This window comes from Astyanax mexicanus, unplaced genomic scaffold, assembly GCF_023375975.1.
Source record: "Astyanax mexicanus isolate ESR-SI-001 unplaced genomic scaffold, AstMex3_surface scaffold_48, whole genome shotgun sequence".
In the NCBI taxonomy this organism is placed as follows: Eukaryota; Metazoa; Chordata; class Actinopteri; order Characiformes; family Acestrorhamphidae; genus Astyanax; species Astyanax mexicanus.
Genome location: NW_026040058.1, coordinates 90,837 through 108,803, shown reverse-complemented (window position 1 = coordinate 108,803; position 17,967 = coordinate 90,837). Strand labels below are relative to the sequence as shown.

The following is a 17,967-nucleotide window of genomic DNA, read 5'->3' as shown; positions in this document are numbered from 1 at the left end:
TGTTAAAGTGCATATTTTATTGAAATTAACATAAATGTCATGATATGCAGTAAAAGTGAATTATTTCTACCAACAGTAACTGTTAACCACCCCAGTTTTGATCCATGTAATACCTACACTGCGCTGGATCAACCCTGGAGATCCAGTAATGAGACTGGACTGAATATTTGTGACAGCTACTTTAACTGGAACGGCTGGTATCGACTGTTCAGTCATGGGATGAACACCCGTATGCCGGAGAGCTGTGTTGATGTGAACAGATGTGGCACTTACTACACTCTGTGGCTCAACGGTCCTCACCCTCAGATAGAGGATGGAGTGGTCACTCGTCAGGTCTGTGGAAATACAGGATATGACTGCTATTACTTCAGAACTACAACCATTCAAGTCAAGGCATGCCCAGGAAACTACTATGTCTATGAGCTCATCCGGCCAGATTACTGCAACATGGCCTACTGTACAGGTATACATCTTAAAAAAAAACCTTTCTGAAATTTCACCATTGTGTTCATTGTGTTAAAACGTCTACTTCTTATTCTTTTCAGATGGCAGCTACATAACACCAACATCAGCTCCAGCAATCCCAGTCACTCCTGAAGATTTTAGCATGAGCAGTGAGTGTTTATGGAATCATTTTTAATAACTTTATAGTTCATATAAAGAGGTAATTTAAGATCAAATAGGTGATGCAGGTGAAAAGTCATTGATGGTTCAGGGACAAAAGCCCCAAATCGTTTATGAGTTTAATAATATATTTAATTTAATTTAAATGCACTTACTGTTTCAAGCGTGATACAGAAGAGTAGCATCAGTTTGAATCACCCAATTCAGATTTGTTTTGGCTTTTGAACAATAAATGGCTTTTGACTAAAACTAATAACTGTTTGGGCCACAACTGCAATCAAGCATTTGCGTTAATCTTGCAAAGAGTCTTTCACAGCACTGTGGAAGAATTTTGTTCCACTCTTTTTTACAGAATTATTGTAATTGTGCCACATTGGAGGGTTTTATAGCATGAACTCAACTTTAGTCTCCTCAGTCCACAGAGTATTTTCCCAGAAGTCTTTTAGAGACAACCAAGATGTTTTCTGACAAAATTGAGACAAGCCTTAATGCTATTTTTGCTCAGCAGTGATTTTCATCATGGGTCACTGCCATGCAGGCCATTTTTGCCCAGTCTCTTTCTTTCGGTGGACTCATGGTCGCTAACCTAAACTGAGGCCTGCAGGTCTTTAGATGAGGTCTTTTGTAACCTCTTGGATGAGTTGTTGCTGTGCTCTTGGGGTAATTTTGGTAGGCCGGCCACTTTTGGGAAGGCTCAACACTGTTCCACAATTTCGCCATTTTGGGAAAATGGCTCTCTCTGTGGTTCACTGGAGTCCCCAAACTTTAGAAATGGCTTTATAACAGTTTCCAGACTGATATCCCATTTAATTTATCTTTCTTTTTTGTCTCATTTGTTCCTGAATTTCTTTGGATATTGGCATGATGTCTAGCTTTTGAGTATCTTTTGGCCTACTTCACTTTGTCAGGCAGGTCCTACTTAAGTATTTTTTTTCTCCCTTAATAATGAAAACTCTTATTTAAAAACTGCATTTTGTGCTTACTTGTGTTTTCTTTAACTATTATATTTTTTTGTTTGATGTTCTGAAACATTTAGGAGACAAACGCGCAAAAAAATATGATGAAGGGGGCAAACCTTTTTTACACCACTGTTTCTGCCTGTCTGTATTATTAGGCACAGCCCTTGGTCCCACCAGCTACATAGTCTTTATAGTAATACATTTTGCTTAACAGTCTTTAGTCTTGTTGATGCAGGGTTTTCCAAATATACGGTTGTGTGACATTAGAAAAGCAATGAAAAATAATTCAATATTTGTGATAACTGTACCCAGTGAGAGCATATATTAAGAAAATTAACAGAATGTGTGTTTTCTACAGCAGACAGTCTCACCAGCTCCATGTTTGACCCCTGTGACCACTACAACGTCCTTGATGAGTACTGGAGGAGCACTAAGAGCTATTACACTGGTCATGATGACACGATTGTTGAATGGAATGGCTGGTATCGGCTCTTCCTTCAGGGAGCGAGCGCTCAGATGCCTGAGTGGTGTGTGAGCTACATGACTTGTGGTGGTTACACTCCACTTGCACTTGGTGGTGCTCACCCTCAGGTTCAGGATGGTATCGTCATCAGAGAAGTGTATGGGTCCAGTGGTAGCCAGTGCACAGCCTACAGATCCAACTCAATCCAAGTCAAAGCATGTCCAGGAAATTACTACGTCTATAAATTAGTGAGGCCTGATGTATCAGTCCCAATGCCTTCTTACTGTGCAGGTACTTAATGATTTTTTACTCCATGAGAACAATAAATTAAATAACATTTAAAATAGTGTTAAAGTGCATATTTCTATTTAAATAAAATAAATACATAGAAATTAAATGTCATGATTTGCAGTAAAAGTGAATTATTTCTACCAACAGTAACTGTTAACCACCCCAGTTTTGATCCATGTAATACCTACACTGCTCTGGATCAACCCTGGAGAGCCAGTAATGAGACTGGACTGAATATTTGTGACCATTACTACCTCAACTGGAACGGCTGGTATCGACTGTTCAGTCATGGGATGAACACTCGTATGCCGGAGAGCTGTGTTGATGTGTACAGATGTGGCACTTATTACACTCTGTGGCTCAACGGTCCTCACCCTCAGATAGAGGATGGAGTGGTCACTCGTCAGGTCTGTGGAAATACAGGATATGACTGCTATTACTTCAGAACTACAACCATTCAAGTCAAGGCATGCCCAGGAAACTACTATGTCTATGAGCTCGTCCGGCCAGATTACTGCAACATGGCCTACTGTACAGGTATACATCTTAAAAAAAAAACCTTTCTGATATTTCACCATTGTGTTCATTGTGTTAAAACTTCTACTTCTTTTCAGATGGTAGCTACATAACACCAACATCAGCTCCAGCAATGACAGTCACTCCTGAAGATTTCAGCATAAGCGGTGAGTGTTAAGTGGTTGAGTGGAAACTCAACCATCTTTAAAAACATCATAGTTCATACAGGCAGGTTAACAGAATTTTAGGATCAAGTAAGTGTTGCAGATGCACATTGATGGTTCATGGACAAAAAAGCCCTAAATATTTAATGTGTTTAATAATGTATTTAATTTGATTTAAATAAACTTTAAATTAAACTGTTCTCAAGATGTCACACGGGCCTAATCAAGGACAGACAAATGCAAATACCAATCAAACAAATTATTAACAAAGGGGTAGTCTGATATGGTCTGATATGGGAGACACTTTCATTTTAGGAAAACACTAAAATGAAAATTTAAATACAGTTTTGCACTTTCTTTTTTTCCAAACATGTGTGAAAATATTATGACAAAATTTAAAACAAAATGAAATAACTTCATTTGCAATTACATTTTTTTTAAAGAAAAAATTGTGAAAATAAAAATAAAAGCTTCACTTTGGTCCTGCATTTTTGTGATGAACTTCGAAATAAATGTCAAAAATTAAATCAAAATGAAATGATAACGTTTTAATTTATTAGTCCATGCAATGGGCTGCATGTCTGACAGAATTAAAATGAAAACACAAAATGGAAAAATCAATAGCAAAGTGACAGTTTGTGATTCAGTGTTTGGCATGGAAGGAAGATTAGCGCTCTCTGCTGGTGCTTTAAATTTCTTTTTCCACTTTGCTTTTTCATTTTCCACTTTGCTTTTTCATTTTCCACTTTTCTTTTTTATTTTCAACTTCACCAGCATACAAATACATGTAAATTAACAGTAGGCAGGTTACAACTACTGGCCCTCGCGTTAGCACCACAGATTAAACCAAGGCTCGATGCGGGTGAACCATGGCCTCAACAGCCCCAGCCACGTTCTGGAGCCTCGCGGCTTCAAGAGTCTCTGAACCGCGGATACTTGTCCCTGGTGCACGGCACTAGGCTACAGCAGTGAACTGCAGCCCGCAGCCTCTGGGGCGAGAGAGTTCAGAGTAGGTGGCTTGTTAGTTAGTTAGCTAAGCTAGCTAGCACTGGCTAACTAACAGGCGACCTGCTCTGAACGGTCTCTCTCGCCACAGAAGCAGCTGTGGGCGGCTCAGTCTGCGGTTCACTTCTGAAACCCAGTGCCTTGCACCGGAGTCAAGTATTCACGGTTCGGAGAGTCACGTTCAGGTCATACTTGCTGTAAATTTAGATGCCCGTATACATGCGATATTACCGTAAACAGACACGCAGGCTTATGGCACGCTAAAATAGCTGCAGATTTTGTGTAGTACATTATCTATTTGATATAATGCCATAACTATCCCACCAGTCATTTTTTATATCACTGGTATATTCTGAAGTGCTATTTAATTTAATTAATTACTCAGCATTTTCTTATAATGCTAAAATAATTAAGTATTTTAGATAAGAGGGGCAGTCCTATCAGTGAGGTTATCAGCACTGTATGTTTATATATATGTATAAATAATGAAAGCTGATATATGAACACTGAGGACCGTCCTTGCCCGCTGAAAGCAGCTTGCAGGCAGGAGTTTGTTTGCCACCTTTGCCCCCTGACACCTCCAAGCCAATCCGCGGCTGGTCAGGGCGCACCGCTGCGGAGGAAATGCACCCGTGCTGCCCGGCGGTGCTGTGGCCGGCTGAAAAGGGGTCTCATGTTAGTTATCTCTGAAATGATCTGTGCTATTTGTGAAGTTTGGGAGAACTGAAATAATTTTTATTTCTGCAGCTAATTTTACGACGGACTACAGTTTCGACCCCTGTGAGAACTACACTTCTCTTAATGATGAGTGGAGAACCACTCAGAATTACTATGGCTACAACAGTCACGACGACACTCTTGTGGAATGGAGCGGCTGGTATCGACTGTATCTCCATGGTAACAGTGCTCAGCTTCCAGAGTGGTGTTCAAACTACATGGCATGCGGTGGTTACACTCCACTTCTGCTTAGCGGCTCTCACCCACGACTACAGGATGGCATTGTGACCCGAGAAATCTATGGGTCCAGTGGTGACCAGTGCAAATACTACAGATCCAACTCAATCCAAGTCAAAGCCTGTCCAGGACAATACTACGTCTATGAACTTGTCACACCGGATGTTTCGATCCCCATACCAACTTACTGTGCAGGTAATATCTCTTATTTCCTTTTTTTTCTGGTACATTCAGTATGTGTTACTTACTGTAGTCAGACATGTTTTTAATTTAATTTGGCAGTTTTATTCATTATTCGCTTTCTGTTTCCATGACAGTTAGTTTCAGTATCTCCAGTTATGACCCTTGTACTAACTACACCTCTCTCGACCAACCCTGGAGAGCCAATAATGCCACTGGATTGGATATTTATGACAGTAGCTTTAACTGGAATGGCTGGTACCGGCTGTTCTATTATGGAATGAATATCCATATGGCAGAGAGCTGTGTTTCTACATACAGATGTGGGTCTTATTACACTCTGTGGCTCAATGGTGCTCACCCTCAGATCGAGGATGGGGTGGTTGCTCGCCAGGTCTGTGGAAACACTGGATCAAGCTGCTGTCACTTTGGTTTTCATGCAATTCAAGTGAAGGCTTGTCCTGGCAACTACTATATTTACCAGCTTACCGATCCGAAGGATTCCTATAACAACTACTACAACTATTACTACAACTACTACTACTACAACTACTACAACACCTACTACTACCATAACTACTACTACAATCCCATGGCATACTGTACAGGTACAACATTGTTTTTTTTTTTTTTTACTGAATGAAACTCTGATTTATACGATAATATTAATGTTCTACCACTTAATGGTCTCTTCTCAGATGCCAGCAGCATAACTCCGATCCAAACTACAGTAACTACAGGCAATGAATCCAGTATAACAATGAGTAGGTTTAAAGGTTTTATTCATTAAAGCTTTTACCATTCATATTTATTTTTTATTTTTATTTTGAACATTCATGAATACGGGCTCAAGTAGTTAAAACACTCTTGCTTCAGTGGATGAGCCCGATTGAGTCCATTTGAATATTACTAGCTCATCTACATTCAGATCTCTACTAATACTATGAAATAAATGCTCCCAAACAGATATCTAATTTAATCTAATGTTACATTGTTTCCACAGCTCCATCACCTTATGAATATAACTTTGACCCCTGTTACAACCACACTGTTCTCAATGAAGACTGGAGGAACATACACTATTCCTACACTGGTCATGACGACACCACTGTTGAGTGGGACGGATGGTACCGGTTTTATCTCCAAGGAAGAAGTGCTCAGATATCTGAGGGATGTGTGAGCTACAGAAAATGTGGTGGTTACACTCCACTGGTGCTTGGTGGCTCTCACCCACGAGAACAGGATGGCATTGTTACACGAAGTGTTCTGGCGTTCTCTGGTACCAACTGCAATTCAGCGTCCCAATCCAAACCAATCCAAGTGAAGGCCTGTCCTGGACATTATTACGTCTACAAACTCGTCAGGCCAGATGTGTCCAATATAATGCCAACATACTGCGCAGGTACATTAATGATATCACACATTTTTAATTTAATTTTAAAAACAAAAGATAAAGAAGGCTAGATGTAAACCAGATCACAATATGTACCAACCAAACCAGAGGTAACACAAGGAAAAAGTCAGATAACAAACTCACAAAAGGCATGTAATAATTATCTTAATTAATCATGGCTGTGTTTTGGACGTAAGGTGAAATAAAGCAATCAGCGTGTCACTTGCCATTCCATTTAAGAGCCAGGTGTGCTCTGACTTTATCAGATTGGTATTTTACCGGCGCAGGGCTTTTGTGTGTCTCAGCAGAGGTAACTGACCTGCTCGTTCACATTGCGTAAGCAGGTCATTTACGGGCAACATTATTTGCTGCGGCACATCCGTGTGTGTGTGTAATGAGTGGGGATGTACATAGCGCATGTACATCCCCACTCATTACACACACACACACGGATGTGCCGCAGCAAATAATGGTTGAGTGTAGTCAGGGTTTTAATAAGTCAGTGATGCACCTGTGTTTCTCGTTGCCAAGAACACTGAACACACCTACTTCCAAACCAACCATGCCCATCAGTGGAGATATATCCCTTAAACTCCAATGCTATTTAAATGAGGCAGGTGCCAGGCATGAAAATAGACTATTGGAAGGGTGTAAGATAGCAATGAGCATTGAGTTGTGCCTTGCGTATGGTGTAAGATAGAGCCCCATAAATTGCAACCAAGAAACCAAACAGCCAGAAAACCAAACAATAATACAAATAGGTGTAATTAAAATCAGTTGATGTTGATTAATACTCTGGTGATAAGGAAAATCTTCAGCTGGTATTAAGTTCTCATCATGCCTCATGTTAAGATGTCTTCAGATAAAATGTACAAAAAACTGTTTGTTGCCTTTAAAGGTATGGATTTCTTACCATACAAAAATGCAGGAACATTTTTAAAAGTACAATTTTCTGTTTTGATGACAGTGGCTTACAATTTCCCAAGCACTGACCCCTGTGATAACTACAATGTACTGGACCAGTCCTGGAGAGCCACAGACAATGCAGACCGGAACTATAACTATTACTATTGGTGGTGGTGGTACACATGGTGCGACAGCTACACATACTGGAATGGCTGGTATCGTCTTCTGTATCACAGCAATAACACCCGGATGCCAGAGTCATGTGTTAATCAGGGCATGTGTGGCACTGATATCCCTCTCTGGCTGAATGGTCCTCATCCTCGACTGGAAGATGGAGTAGTCAGTCGGCAGGTCTGTGGGAGCTGGGGCGGTGACTGCTGCTATTTTAAATCCTTCCCCATTCAAGTGAAAGCCTGTCCTGGAAATTACTATGTATATGAGTTTGTCAGTCCAGCCATCTGCTCATCAGCATATTGTGCAGGTAAATATAATTTTTATTATTATTATACATGATTTTCCAATACTTTCAGCATTTTCTTCCAGTTCCTTTCTTGACCTTTTTCTGTAGGACTTTCTGCAAGCAAGAAACCATCATATCTGCTTTTTTATTAACCTCTTTTCCTCTATTAATGACATGATCTTCACTGGTATCTTTGTGTTTATCTGATCTGTAATATGGTTAACTAAACCCAACATTCACAAAGTATTATTTATTATACAGTGTGAGAAACTCTACTTCTGAACAGCCAACATATAATTAAGAACATAAGTAACAAATCACTTCTGTTTTATCATTTCTCTGATCGAGTAACAATAAAATTAATCTTTTAAAGATCTCTGAATGAACTCACGAAACAACACAGTGCATTCAACTAAAACCAAAGATTTTTTAAACAGCAGTAAAACATGATAGCTGATTTAATGCAACATTCATTAGAGGGTCTGGAGAAAGATGTAATGAGGATTTTAACTTAAAAATTGTTCCATTACAGATGTTGCACATATTACTATGACTGAGGCCCCCACTACAGGTAAACAGATTTTTTTCTGACATCTTTTGTTAGTTGGTTTCTTTTTTGATAAGATTGAGTTCTTTTGGGATACTGACCGCAGATTGTTATATAATAACCACATACAGAACCACATCAACAATGCATTCTGAACATTGACTCTTTTTTCGCCACCGTCCCCCTCTTTGGATTACTAAATAAGCTTTATTAGTGTTTATACAGTGATATAGTTTCTGTGGTCATTGTTCATAAAATAGAAACATTGGCATAATTGGCAAAAAGGGCGGGGTGACCTTAGAAAATGAAACAAATTAACAAAGGCAAAACAAAAAAGGGAGGGGGGCAAAATACAGCTATAAAAACAATAGAGAGAACATTTTCTCTTTTCATAATTCAGATTGAGTGTCTTGTGTTGTATAAACAAATATACATATTTAAAAAAATTGTATCACCTATCAACTTTCACAAGACAACCACATGCCTTATACTATTCGTTTCATGCCAGCAAACAAAGCATGGATTCCACAAGACCTCTGAAGGTGTCCTGTGGTATCTGGCACCAAGACCTTAGCAACTGATTCTTTAAGTCCTGTAAGTTGTGATGTGGTCCATGAGTAATGGGCTGCCATGACCTTGTTGCCGGTTCACCAGTTGTCCTTTGTAGGGTCACTTATAGCAGGAACACCCTGCAATACCTGCCTGATGTTTTAGAGCTGTTCTGACCTAATGGTCTAGAACATTAATCAAATAAAATGTTTTTTTATATAGTGCTTTTTACAACTGATGTTGTTGCAAAGCAGCTTGACAGAAATGTGATTGCAGGATAGAGAATCAGACAAAATATTCAACATACAACACAGAACCACAATTGAATGACAATTGAGGCTTTAAAACTCCCTCAGAGCTGGAGGAGGAAAATACACTTGGAGCTCACATCACAAAGCTCACATCTACCTTGTATCATCACATGTACCATCATATGTAATATCAAGGCTAATATATAAGGGGGGACCCATCCTCCTCTGGTCAGACAACTTATTAATGCATGTAAAAATTCATTATACATCTATATAGGTCTAACATATTTAGGCGGATAGCTACAATAGCAGTGGATGCAGTTACAAAATTCATTGTTAGAGTTTGTATAAATTTCAATGTAAGGTAATAAGTAATGCAGAGGGAGCACAGAGGCTGTTGGCATAAACTGGGCAGTGGGCACCTGATCTGTTACATTTTGGTTCTGGTCAAAGTGCTTCAGATTCTTTGCTTTTTTTATAATTCTAAAACATCAGCTTGAAGCAAACTGATAAATAATGTCAGCCTTTGACAGGTTGCTATAAGTCAGCAATATTATTAGATCTCTCTTATTTAAATTCATGTGAAAAGGTTCGTGGACAATTTACTGATTAATGATGCTGTGTTGTAAGTGTTTACTGTGTTTTACTTCCTTTTGTCTTTCTTCAGCGATGGTAGACCCCTGTAAGGAGCTGAACTGCACTGCAGACGAGTGGTGTGGGGAGAGCAATGGGGTCTATGGCTGCTTCTGTAATGAGAACCATCCTAGACCAGGCAACGACTCTTATGGTATGAAGATATTTTAAGATGTGGGCATCTACAGATGTTCAGTGCCCCTGAACTGCATGTTTCGCCTTTCACTGTTCTTTCTTTATTTCAGACTCCAAAGAAGAGTGTGAGAGCAGCTCTGGCACCATGTCTCTGTCCCGCTGTCAGCTCTTTGAAGCTGGTTTCTCTGCTGACCTCCTGCACCTGAGTGACCCCAACTGCACAGGGACAATCCAGAACGGCAGAGTGGTCTTCCATTTTAATAACGATGACCATATCTGTGGCACCAGTCTCACGGTACAGTAAATAATATCCATGTAGACTTTTTAACATATTATTAACATATATATTATTTTAACAACTTATTTATGCTTAGTGACACTTTAAGCATAAGCTTGCAGATCCATTCCTTCTTCTAGCCATGCAAGATTGCCAATGTCTCTGCCAGCAGCAGAACTTCATGAGCATGATGACTGCACTCCCTTGCCTCACAGAATTGCATGCAGTTTTTGCATGCAGTACTTTCAAAAATGATGATGTGGCTAGCCTAGAATGTTGTCTAGATGCTGTGATTTTATTTAGTTTAGTTTAACAATGCTCAATTTAAGTAAGCGTGTAATAGACCAAGCGGTTGCACTCAAGTTACCGTATCCACAGGCCAACGGAACCCACTTCATCTATGAGAACACTATCCAGGGGGGAGCAGAATCAGGAGGAGGGCCCATTCACAGAAAGAAATATCTGGAACTGCAGTTCTCCTGCATTTATCAGATCAGCCAGACACTCTCCATGGACACCGAATTAACCCCTCTGCAGAGGTAGGGGAGCTGCTTCCTGGGCTCTTATAAATCAGCACTGATATCCTACTAGTTTGAACTGATGAATGCTTTTTTTACTGTATTGTTAACAGTGAGGCAAATTTATTTTTATTTTTGCTGTTGACTAAAACCATTTGGGGTTAAAATTAAATGATGAATATGAGACAAACACCAAACATATCAGCTTTTATTTCCAGGTATTTCCATCTGGATCTGGTGCAAAGTTAAGAAGATAGCACCTTCTGTCTGAACCCATTACTGTCTGAACTACATTGCCCAGAATGCACCACACACTGACATCACACCCAACCCCAATCACATGACACAGGACATGATACTTCCAGGAAACAGGTCACCTGAATACTAGCCCCATAAAAGGGGTCATTTGCTTTTAGTCCTTGCTGAGTATTGACAGTTAATCCTCGTACAATGTGTTTTTCCATTGTCTGTGTCACTATCATGTTTTGATCTTGCTTTGTATTACCAACCTTGATTTTTGCCTGCCCTTGGAATATTGTCTTGCCGTGTTTTGACCTCTGGACTGTTCATCTGCCCTAGTTTTGTGTGTTAATAAAGTATATTTCGATTTTCACTAACCAGATAGCAGATGTAGAGCTATTTAAAACTGGTTTAGCTAACCAGAACCAGCTAATCAGTCAGCACCAGCGAACGTTCACTGGTGTGACCCAAGCTATCTGCAAACTTTATTTAATAAAGTATATTTTGATTTGCATCTGTGCATGTCTGAGATCTGCTCTATCATGACAGCTTCCAGACCCACTGACAACACTAAATTGTTTTCTTCCTTTGTCATGCTCTGTGCAGGCTCTATGCAGGCTCTGTGCTGCTCACGTCAGCCTCTTTCAGCTATTGCTTGTTTTGGGCTTAATTCCATCAGTGTCTTCTTTAGCATGTAAAATGAATGCTCTGTAGAGTTGTACATTTAAGGAGGATCTAAAACCTTTCACTTCCTGCCTCTGTTTCACTCCTTTGTTGTGTTGGCACTGTTTATTGGGTCATTATCTTGCTGCATGGTGAAGGAACTCCCAATAAGTTAGGTTGCATCTTTCTTTAAATTTCATTGTACATTAATGAAGATAAATAAGCCCGTCCCAATAGAAGCCATGCAAACCCAAGCCATGTCACAACCTCCATTGTGTTTCACAAATGAGCTGGTATGTTTGGGGTCATGAGCAGATCCTTTCTTTCTCCAAACTTTAGCCTTTCCATCACATAGACTCATCATTCTAAAATCAGTCCATAGGCTTGTCTCTCTACTTCTTAGCAAATTACAGCCTGGCCACCCTATTCTTCTTACTGATTAGTGCTTAGGGTAGTGCTTTCGTTCATACCGTCATCTGCAAATATTAGACTGTGATACCTTCATTTCTGCTCTCAGGAGATTATTGCAAACAATTGTTTCCCAGTCTTTCTTTACAGCACTGTTCAGCACCTGTTTCTTAGTACACCAGTGACAAATTTCTTCTTCAGGATATTCCAAATGGTTTGCTTGTTTTTCCTTGTTACTCATCTAATTATTCAAACAATAAACACTGCTGGATGGCAAATGTTCAGTTTCAGATTTGAGGTCTGCTTGTGCAGACTGTGCATTTATATGTAACAGGACACACCTGGGCAATAACACAACCGTAGAAGTCACTGAAAATAAAAGCTGAAATGTTAATGTTTTTTCTCTTTTAATGTGATGAAAATGTTTTCAGTCTACAGCAGAAATAAAGAAATTGACCTTTAATTCCTTTGGAGAGGACTGTATGTATTATATGTATTATGTATTTGGAAGTATTATTAGGAATGTACTTATTCATAATATTTGTATATGTGTGTGCTTTGATGTTTTATATAGCGTAGTGCACAAGAACCTTCCAAATGGTCAGGGGATGTACCAGGTCAGAATCGTTCCCTATCAGGATGCTGCCCTCTCCCAACCTTACAACGGCAGTGTGAAGATAGTGGTGGACGAGAGGATCTATGTGGGAGTGTTTGTTCAGGGGGTGGACAGTCGTCAGATTGCCACAGTGATAGACTCATGTTGGGCCACTCCTGAGAGGGACCAGCACCATGCTGTCCGCTGGGATCTCATCACTAACAGGTCAGAGTTTTACTTTAATTTTCTTGTTTCTGTTTACTCAAACATATACACACAGCCCACACACCACTTCATCAGTGTGCCTACAAACTGTGTTCTAAATGTAATTTACATTGTGATCCTCAGATGTCCTAATTCAGCAGATAAGACAGTGGAAGTTCTTCAGAATGGTGTCTCCACTACTGGCCTTTTCTCCTTCAAGATGTTTGCCTTTAACGGGAACTACCAGAAGGTTTTCCTTCATTGCTCCATTTACCTTTGCCTTCTGCAAAACAACAACTGTGCAGCGGTGAGATTTAGTACCTTCCGTCATCCTGTCACACAGTAATATGCTAAATAGAAAGTAGGCTTCCAAACTACACAAAAAGTAAAATTAATTTGATTTAGATGCAGCCATGGTCGACAAAATTCTTGGAAGACAAAATTATTGGCATCCTCAGCTTAATATTTGATTGCACTCCCTTTAAAAAAAATATTGAAATCCGTTACTTCCTACAACCATCAAGTTTTATACACCCCTCAACTGGAATTTTGGACCAATCTCCTTTTGCAAACTCCTCCAGGTCTCTCATATTTGAAGCGTGCCTTTTCCCAACAGCAATTTTAATATCTCTCTACAGAAGTTCATTGGGATTTAGATCCTGACTTATTGCTGCCCACTTTCCGGCGATTTGTTTCCATTCATCTCTGGGTGCTTTTAGAAGTATGTTTGGGCTCATTGTCCTGGTCGAAGAACCATGACCTAGGACACAAACCCTACTTTCTGACACTGGGCCCTACATTGCAACCGAAAATCCTTTGGTAACCTTCAGATTCATAATGTCTTTCACACAGTCAAAGCACCCAGTGCCAGAGGATGCAAAACAACCCAAAAACATATTTGAATCTTTACCATCTTTGACTGTAGGTACTGTGTTGTTTTCTTTATATGCCTCATTCCGTTTTCTGTGAACTGTTTAACCAAGGTCTATCTTGGTCTCATCTGTCCACAAGACGTTTTCCCAGAAGGATTTTGGCTTGCTTTTTGGCATACTGCAGTCTAGGTTTTTCTGAGTCAGCTGTGGGGTTGTTCGGCGTCTCCAGCCATTGCATTTTATTTAACTCAAATGTCGACAGATAGTTCCCTTATGTCCACATCCAGGGAGATTAACTCCATACTTCATTGGTAGAATTCTGAGAGCCCTGATATTTAACTTTAAAAAAAGACATACTGCCATCTTGAAATTTCATGATAAGTCCACTGATGAGCATGAAAGAAACTACAGCTGATAAGTCAAGTGAACACTCACATTAGTTTTGGTCTGGAGTTGGTGCAACGGGGATTTTGAGGACAGAGGTCAATCTGGGTTCCTATCCTATCTATTCATTTGTGCTTGTCAGTTGACTTCTCATGACTTGAGGTGTCACCTGGAGAACTATTGTATGTAATCATATTTCACTATACCCAAAGTCAATTTCACACTGGATTTCACCTTTAAAAAGAGGCTCTTTTCCCCCTTCCATGTTCTGGTAAGCATTTGTCTAATAAGTCTAATGAACAGCCTCTGCAGTTCTTGTTAAGCTATGATGTGCCATGCATGATGAAATAGTCTTCATCCATGATTAAAATTACTAACAATATTTTGTTTTAGGCTAAGCTTAATATTTACAGCTGCACAGATAACTTAGATAACTGTTACTTCCTTACACACTGCAGCATTTACCACAACATACTGACAACAGTCTTTCACTATGAAACATGGATTCTCCGTATAGAGGCTTGAGGTATCCCTCTCACTGCAAACAGGACATGGGAATGAGGAGTTCCCAGTGTTGTGGAAAAATGGTGGTTTGAAGTGGAAGAATAATGCTGAATGCTGAGTCTGGATCGAAGCAAGTAACAAAGTTTTATTGAAGTCAGACAGCGTAGCATACACAGAGAATCTGGCTTCCCCTTGCTAGCCCCTTATGCCTCTTATATGCTCTTACACTCCAACCCCTTAGGGTCCGATGCGTGATGTGTGTCGTACGTGGTGTACATGACCAAACTCTGAACCCCCGCTGCGTCTACCTATTCACCTCCCCCACTAACAGCACTTAGTATTTATACAAAACCAGATGTTACTATTTACCCAATTGCAAACATTTTTACATTATGAACAGCATTTCATTACACCAGTCATGAGGGTGGTGGCAGGCAAAAAAGGAAAGAAAAAAAGGATCATTGTGCAGAGAAGCTCAAGAATTAAAGGTCCTCATAGTTATAACACTTGGACTAACATGAATAAAATACATTGGATGTCTCTCTATAGTAGCACTGAATCAATCATAAAATAGTAATTCAGTATGGAATTACATTCTATCGTATGTGTTTTGCAGGACTGTGTCCCTGGATTTCACCCAAGGGTTGGCCGGTCTGTGAACAACCATGACCTGGCCTCCATATCTGTGGGACCATTCATTTGGACAACTTAAAGCACAGGTGAGCTCAACATACATTTTTTAATGATTTTGTAAATGGTTAGACATCCTTTGTGAAAATTACTGGCTGAATTACCTACTGTTTTTCGCTGAACTCGTTGATCCTCCAGTATTTTAGGTCCCGTCCGGATACACATTTCTGAGTTTCGTCAACTTTTGTTCAATAAAAAATAGCTATTTGTCCACTGCCACGCACCGAAATTACACTTTGGGCACGAGTGAGTGAGTGAGTGACTACTAACACAATGTTATTTGGCTTAGAGAGCTCAAAAACTTACTGGTCCTCCTGTTTTTCCAATTGCAGTCATGTTGCTGGAGTTTTATCACTGAGTAGAAGTGTGAAATATTTTTCACAGATGCTCCCTGAGAAACGAATCCTGTTCGAATAGGGTTTAAGGCAGTGCCACTATGAGCCAAGGATTTCCAGTTTGAATCTCAAGACATGCTGCTTGCCATCAGCAACCAGAGTCTGAGAGAGCATGGGTGCCCATCTCCTCACATCACTCCCAATGTGATGTCAGTCAGCTCAGGCGCCTCCAAGCGCCTTGGATGACCAGTAATGCTGCATGAGTGGCAGTTTGTCGGAGGAGGCATGTGCTGGTCTCCTTCATAGCACTGGGTACATTACTAGTGATTAGAGGAGAGTCCTAAAAAGTGGGTTTTAATAATTGGCCTTCCAAATTGGGGAGAAAATTGGATAAAATAAAAAAAGATTAAAAATTACAATTATATAAGCAACACATTGCATTCAGTCATTTGATACAGATGATAGATAATTTAAAACCTGAACTGAAAACATTATGTCAGCATCTTCCTTGGATTCATAAGACTTCTTAAGGGGCTTGTGTTACTTGATGGAGTCTAAAGATATGATTTGGAGTATTGGACTAAAATCAACAACTATGTCTGATCTATAGTATCTAATCCTCACATTTTGTGTTTACAGGTGCATGGACTCCACAGATAATGAAGGTTCAGATCTTCTGACTCTACACACCCTTAGAAAGAACGATTATACATAACCCTGATCTAATCTCTTTTCAGTAATTGTGCCACTAGTGCCATTCTGAATTTTTATTTCATTTTAATAATCTGCTTGGGAATGAGTTTCTGCAACTGAAGAAATATATATAATCAAGATATGCCGACTGTTAAATTACATACATGAGCATTATTCGCCACTGACTTTGATTTTTGTTGATTTTTTTCAAATATGGATATAATTATCCATGATTACTTTATGGTGATTACTTTATATTAGCATTATATAATAAATGTATCTGACAAGCATTATTCATTTTGTTCATTGTATTATTTCTTTGACTCTTCATTCAAATGGTTGTATGCTAAGAAAAATCTAAAGCAGACTATTTTACTCATTTATTTCATTTACTCATCCAGATCTTACAGGTATTATTATCTAGAGCTGTAGCTGGAGTCTTACATGTAAAGAGTAGTGATGGAATACACACGATACCTAAAGCTCAAAGTTAACATGATTTAACAGGCATGCTTGTGCAATAAAGCACTGGAAAAGTAAAAAGTAAAGAAAGAATTTGATTATTATGGTATGTGATGTATTACCAGATATGCCACCACATTGAGAGTGAATAACACATTTCCTTATATGTTTTGTGTTTAATGTGGCTTTTCTGCTAATTTTTCCTCAATTGAAAGAGCTTTGGTAATAATTACAGACTCTCCATAAAAATATCACCACATTGAGCTGTCTAATGGTCAATTCTCAAGCATGTTTGGTCACACGGACTAGGTATTTTTGCCCACTTATTGCATATCCTATATACGGTATACTGTAGTTAAGTAGGACATGACTTAAGAAGGTCATAAATGCACAATTAATCATTTAATATTTTCATCAAAAACCCTAGGCAGCCAGCCAGAGTTTAAATCAAATTAGTTTCTCTGCTAGGACTTAGCTTTTCTGAGGCCTATTCTATTGACAAACATCTCTGCAGAGATTAGACAAGCTGTGTGTGCATTTGCACACGTTTGTCAGCAATGGGTTGAATTGAATTAGAGTAATAATATGCATTTATTCAAAAAGGGTGTTCACAAACAATTGAACATACACAGCGTCTTCCATAACTATTGGCACCCCTCGTTAAGAAGTGTTCTTTGGCTTCTAATAAATTATTATTTTATATAATATAGGACAACAATTCAAAAAAGAGAGGAATCTAAGGTTTAATTCAAGTGCCTTTATTTGGTGGGGGGAAAAAAATCACACATTAAGAAATAAATATTTTAAATGAAATCATGTGTGCCACAGTTGGCATCCCTGGTGTTAGTACTTTGTACAACTCCCTTTTGCCAACAAGACAGTACTTAATCTTCTCCTATAACTCTTCACAAGAGGGGAGAATATAAAAAGAGATCTTCCACCATTCCTCTTTGCACAATCTTTCTAAATCCTCCTCCTGGGGAGTCCTGGGTCTTCTCCTATGCACTCTCCTCTTCAGCTCACACCACAGCTTCTCTATTGGTTTGAGGTCTGGGGACTGAGATTGTCATGAGAGGAGCTTGATTTTGTGCC

The 17,967-nt window shown here is 39.4% G+C and overlaps 1 protein-coding gene across 1 annotated transcript; it reads left to right on the top strand.

Moving 5' to 3' along the window:
* The first annotated feature begins 79 nt into the window (after positions 1 to 79).
* On the top strand, positions 80 to 16,706 carry LOC111190549 (uncharacterized). The gene is made up of 19 exons (XM_049473916.1): positions 80 to 463; positions 546 to 614; positions 1,942 to 2,337; positions 2,485 to 2,868; positions 2,952 to 3,020; positions 4,770 to 5,171; positions 5,294 to 5,670; positions 5,701 to 5,764; positions 5,855 to 5,920; positions 6,160 to 6,558; positions 7,517 to 7,936; positions 8,448 to 8,486; positions 9,930 to 10,049; positions 10,141 to 10,325; positions 10,686 to 10,846; positions 12,711 to 12,956; positions 13,080 to 13,242; positions 15,312 to 15,414; positions 16,360 to 16,706. The coding sequence occupies exons 1-18, from the start codon at positions 220 to 222 to the stop codon at positions 15,405 to 15,407; spliced, it is 3,900 nt and encodes a 1,299-aa protein (XP_049329873.1). The 5' UTR covers positions 80 to 219; the 3' UTR covers positions 15,408 to 15,414; positions 16,360 to 16,706.
* The last annotated feature ends 1,261 nt before the right edge of the window (positions 16,707 to 17,967 follow it).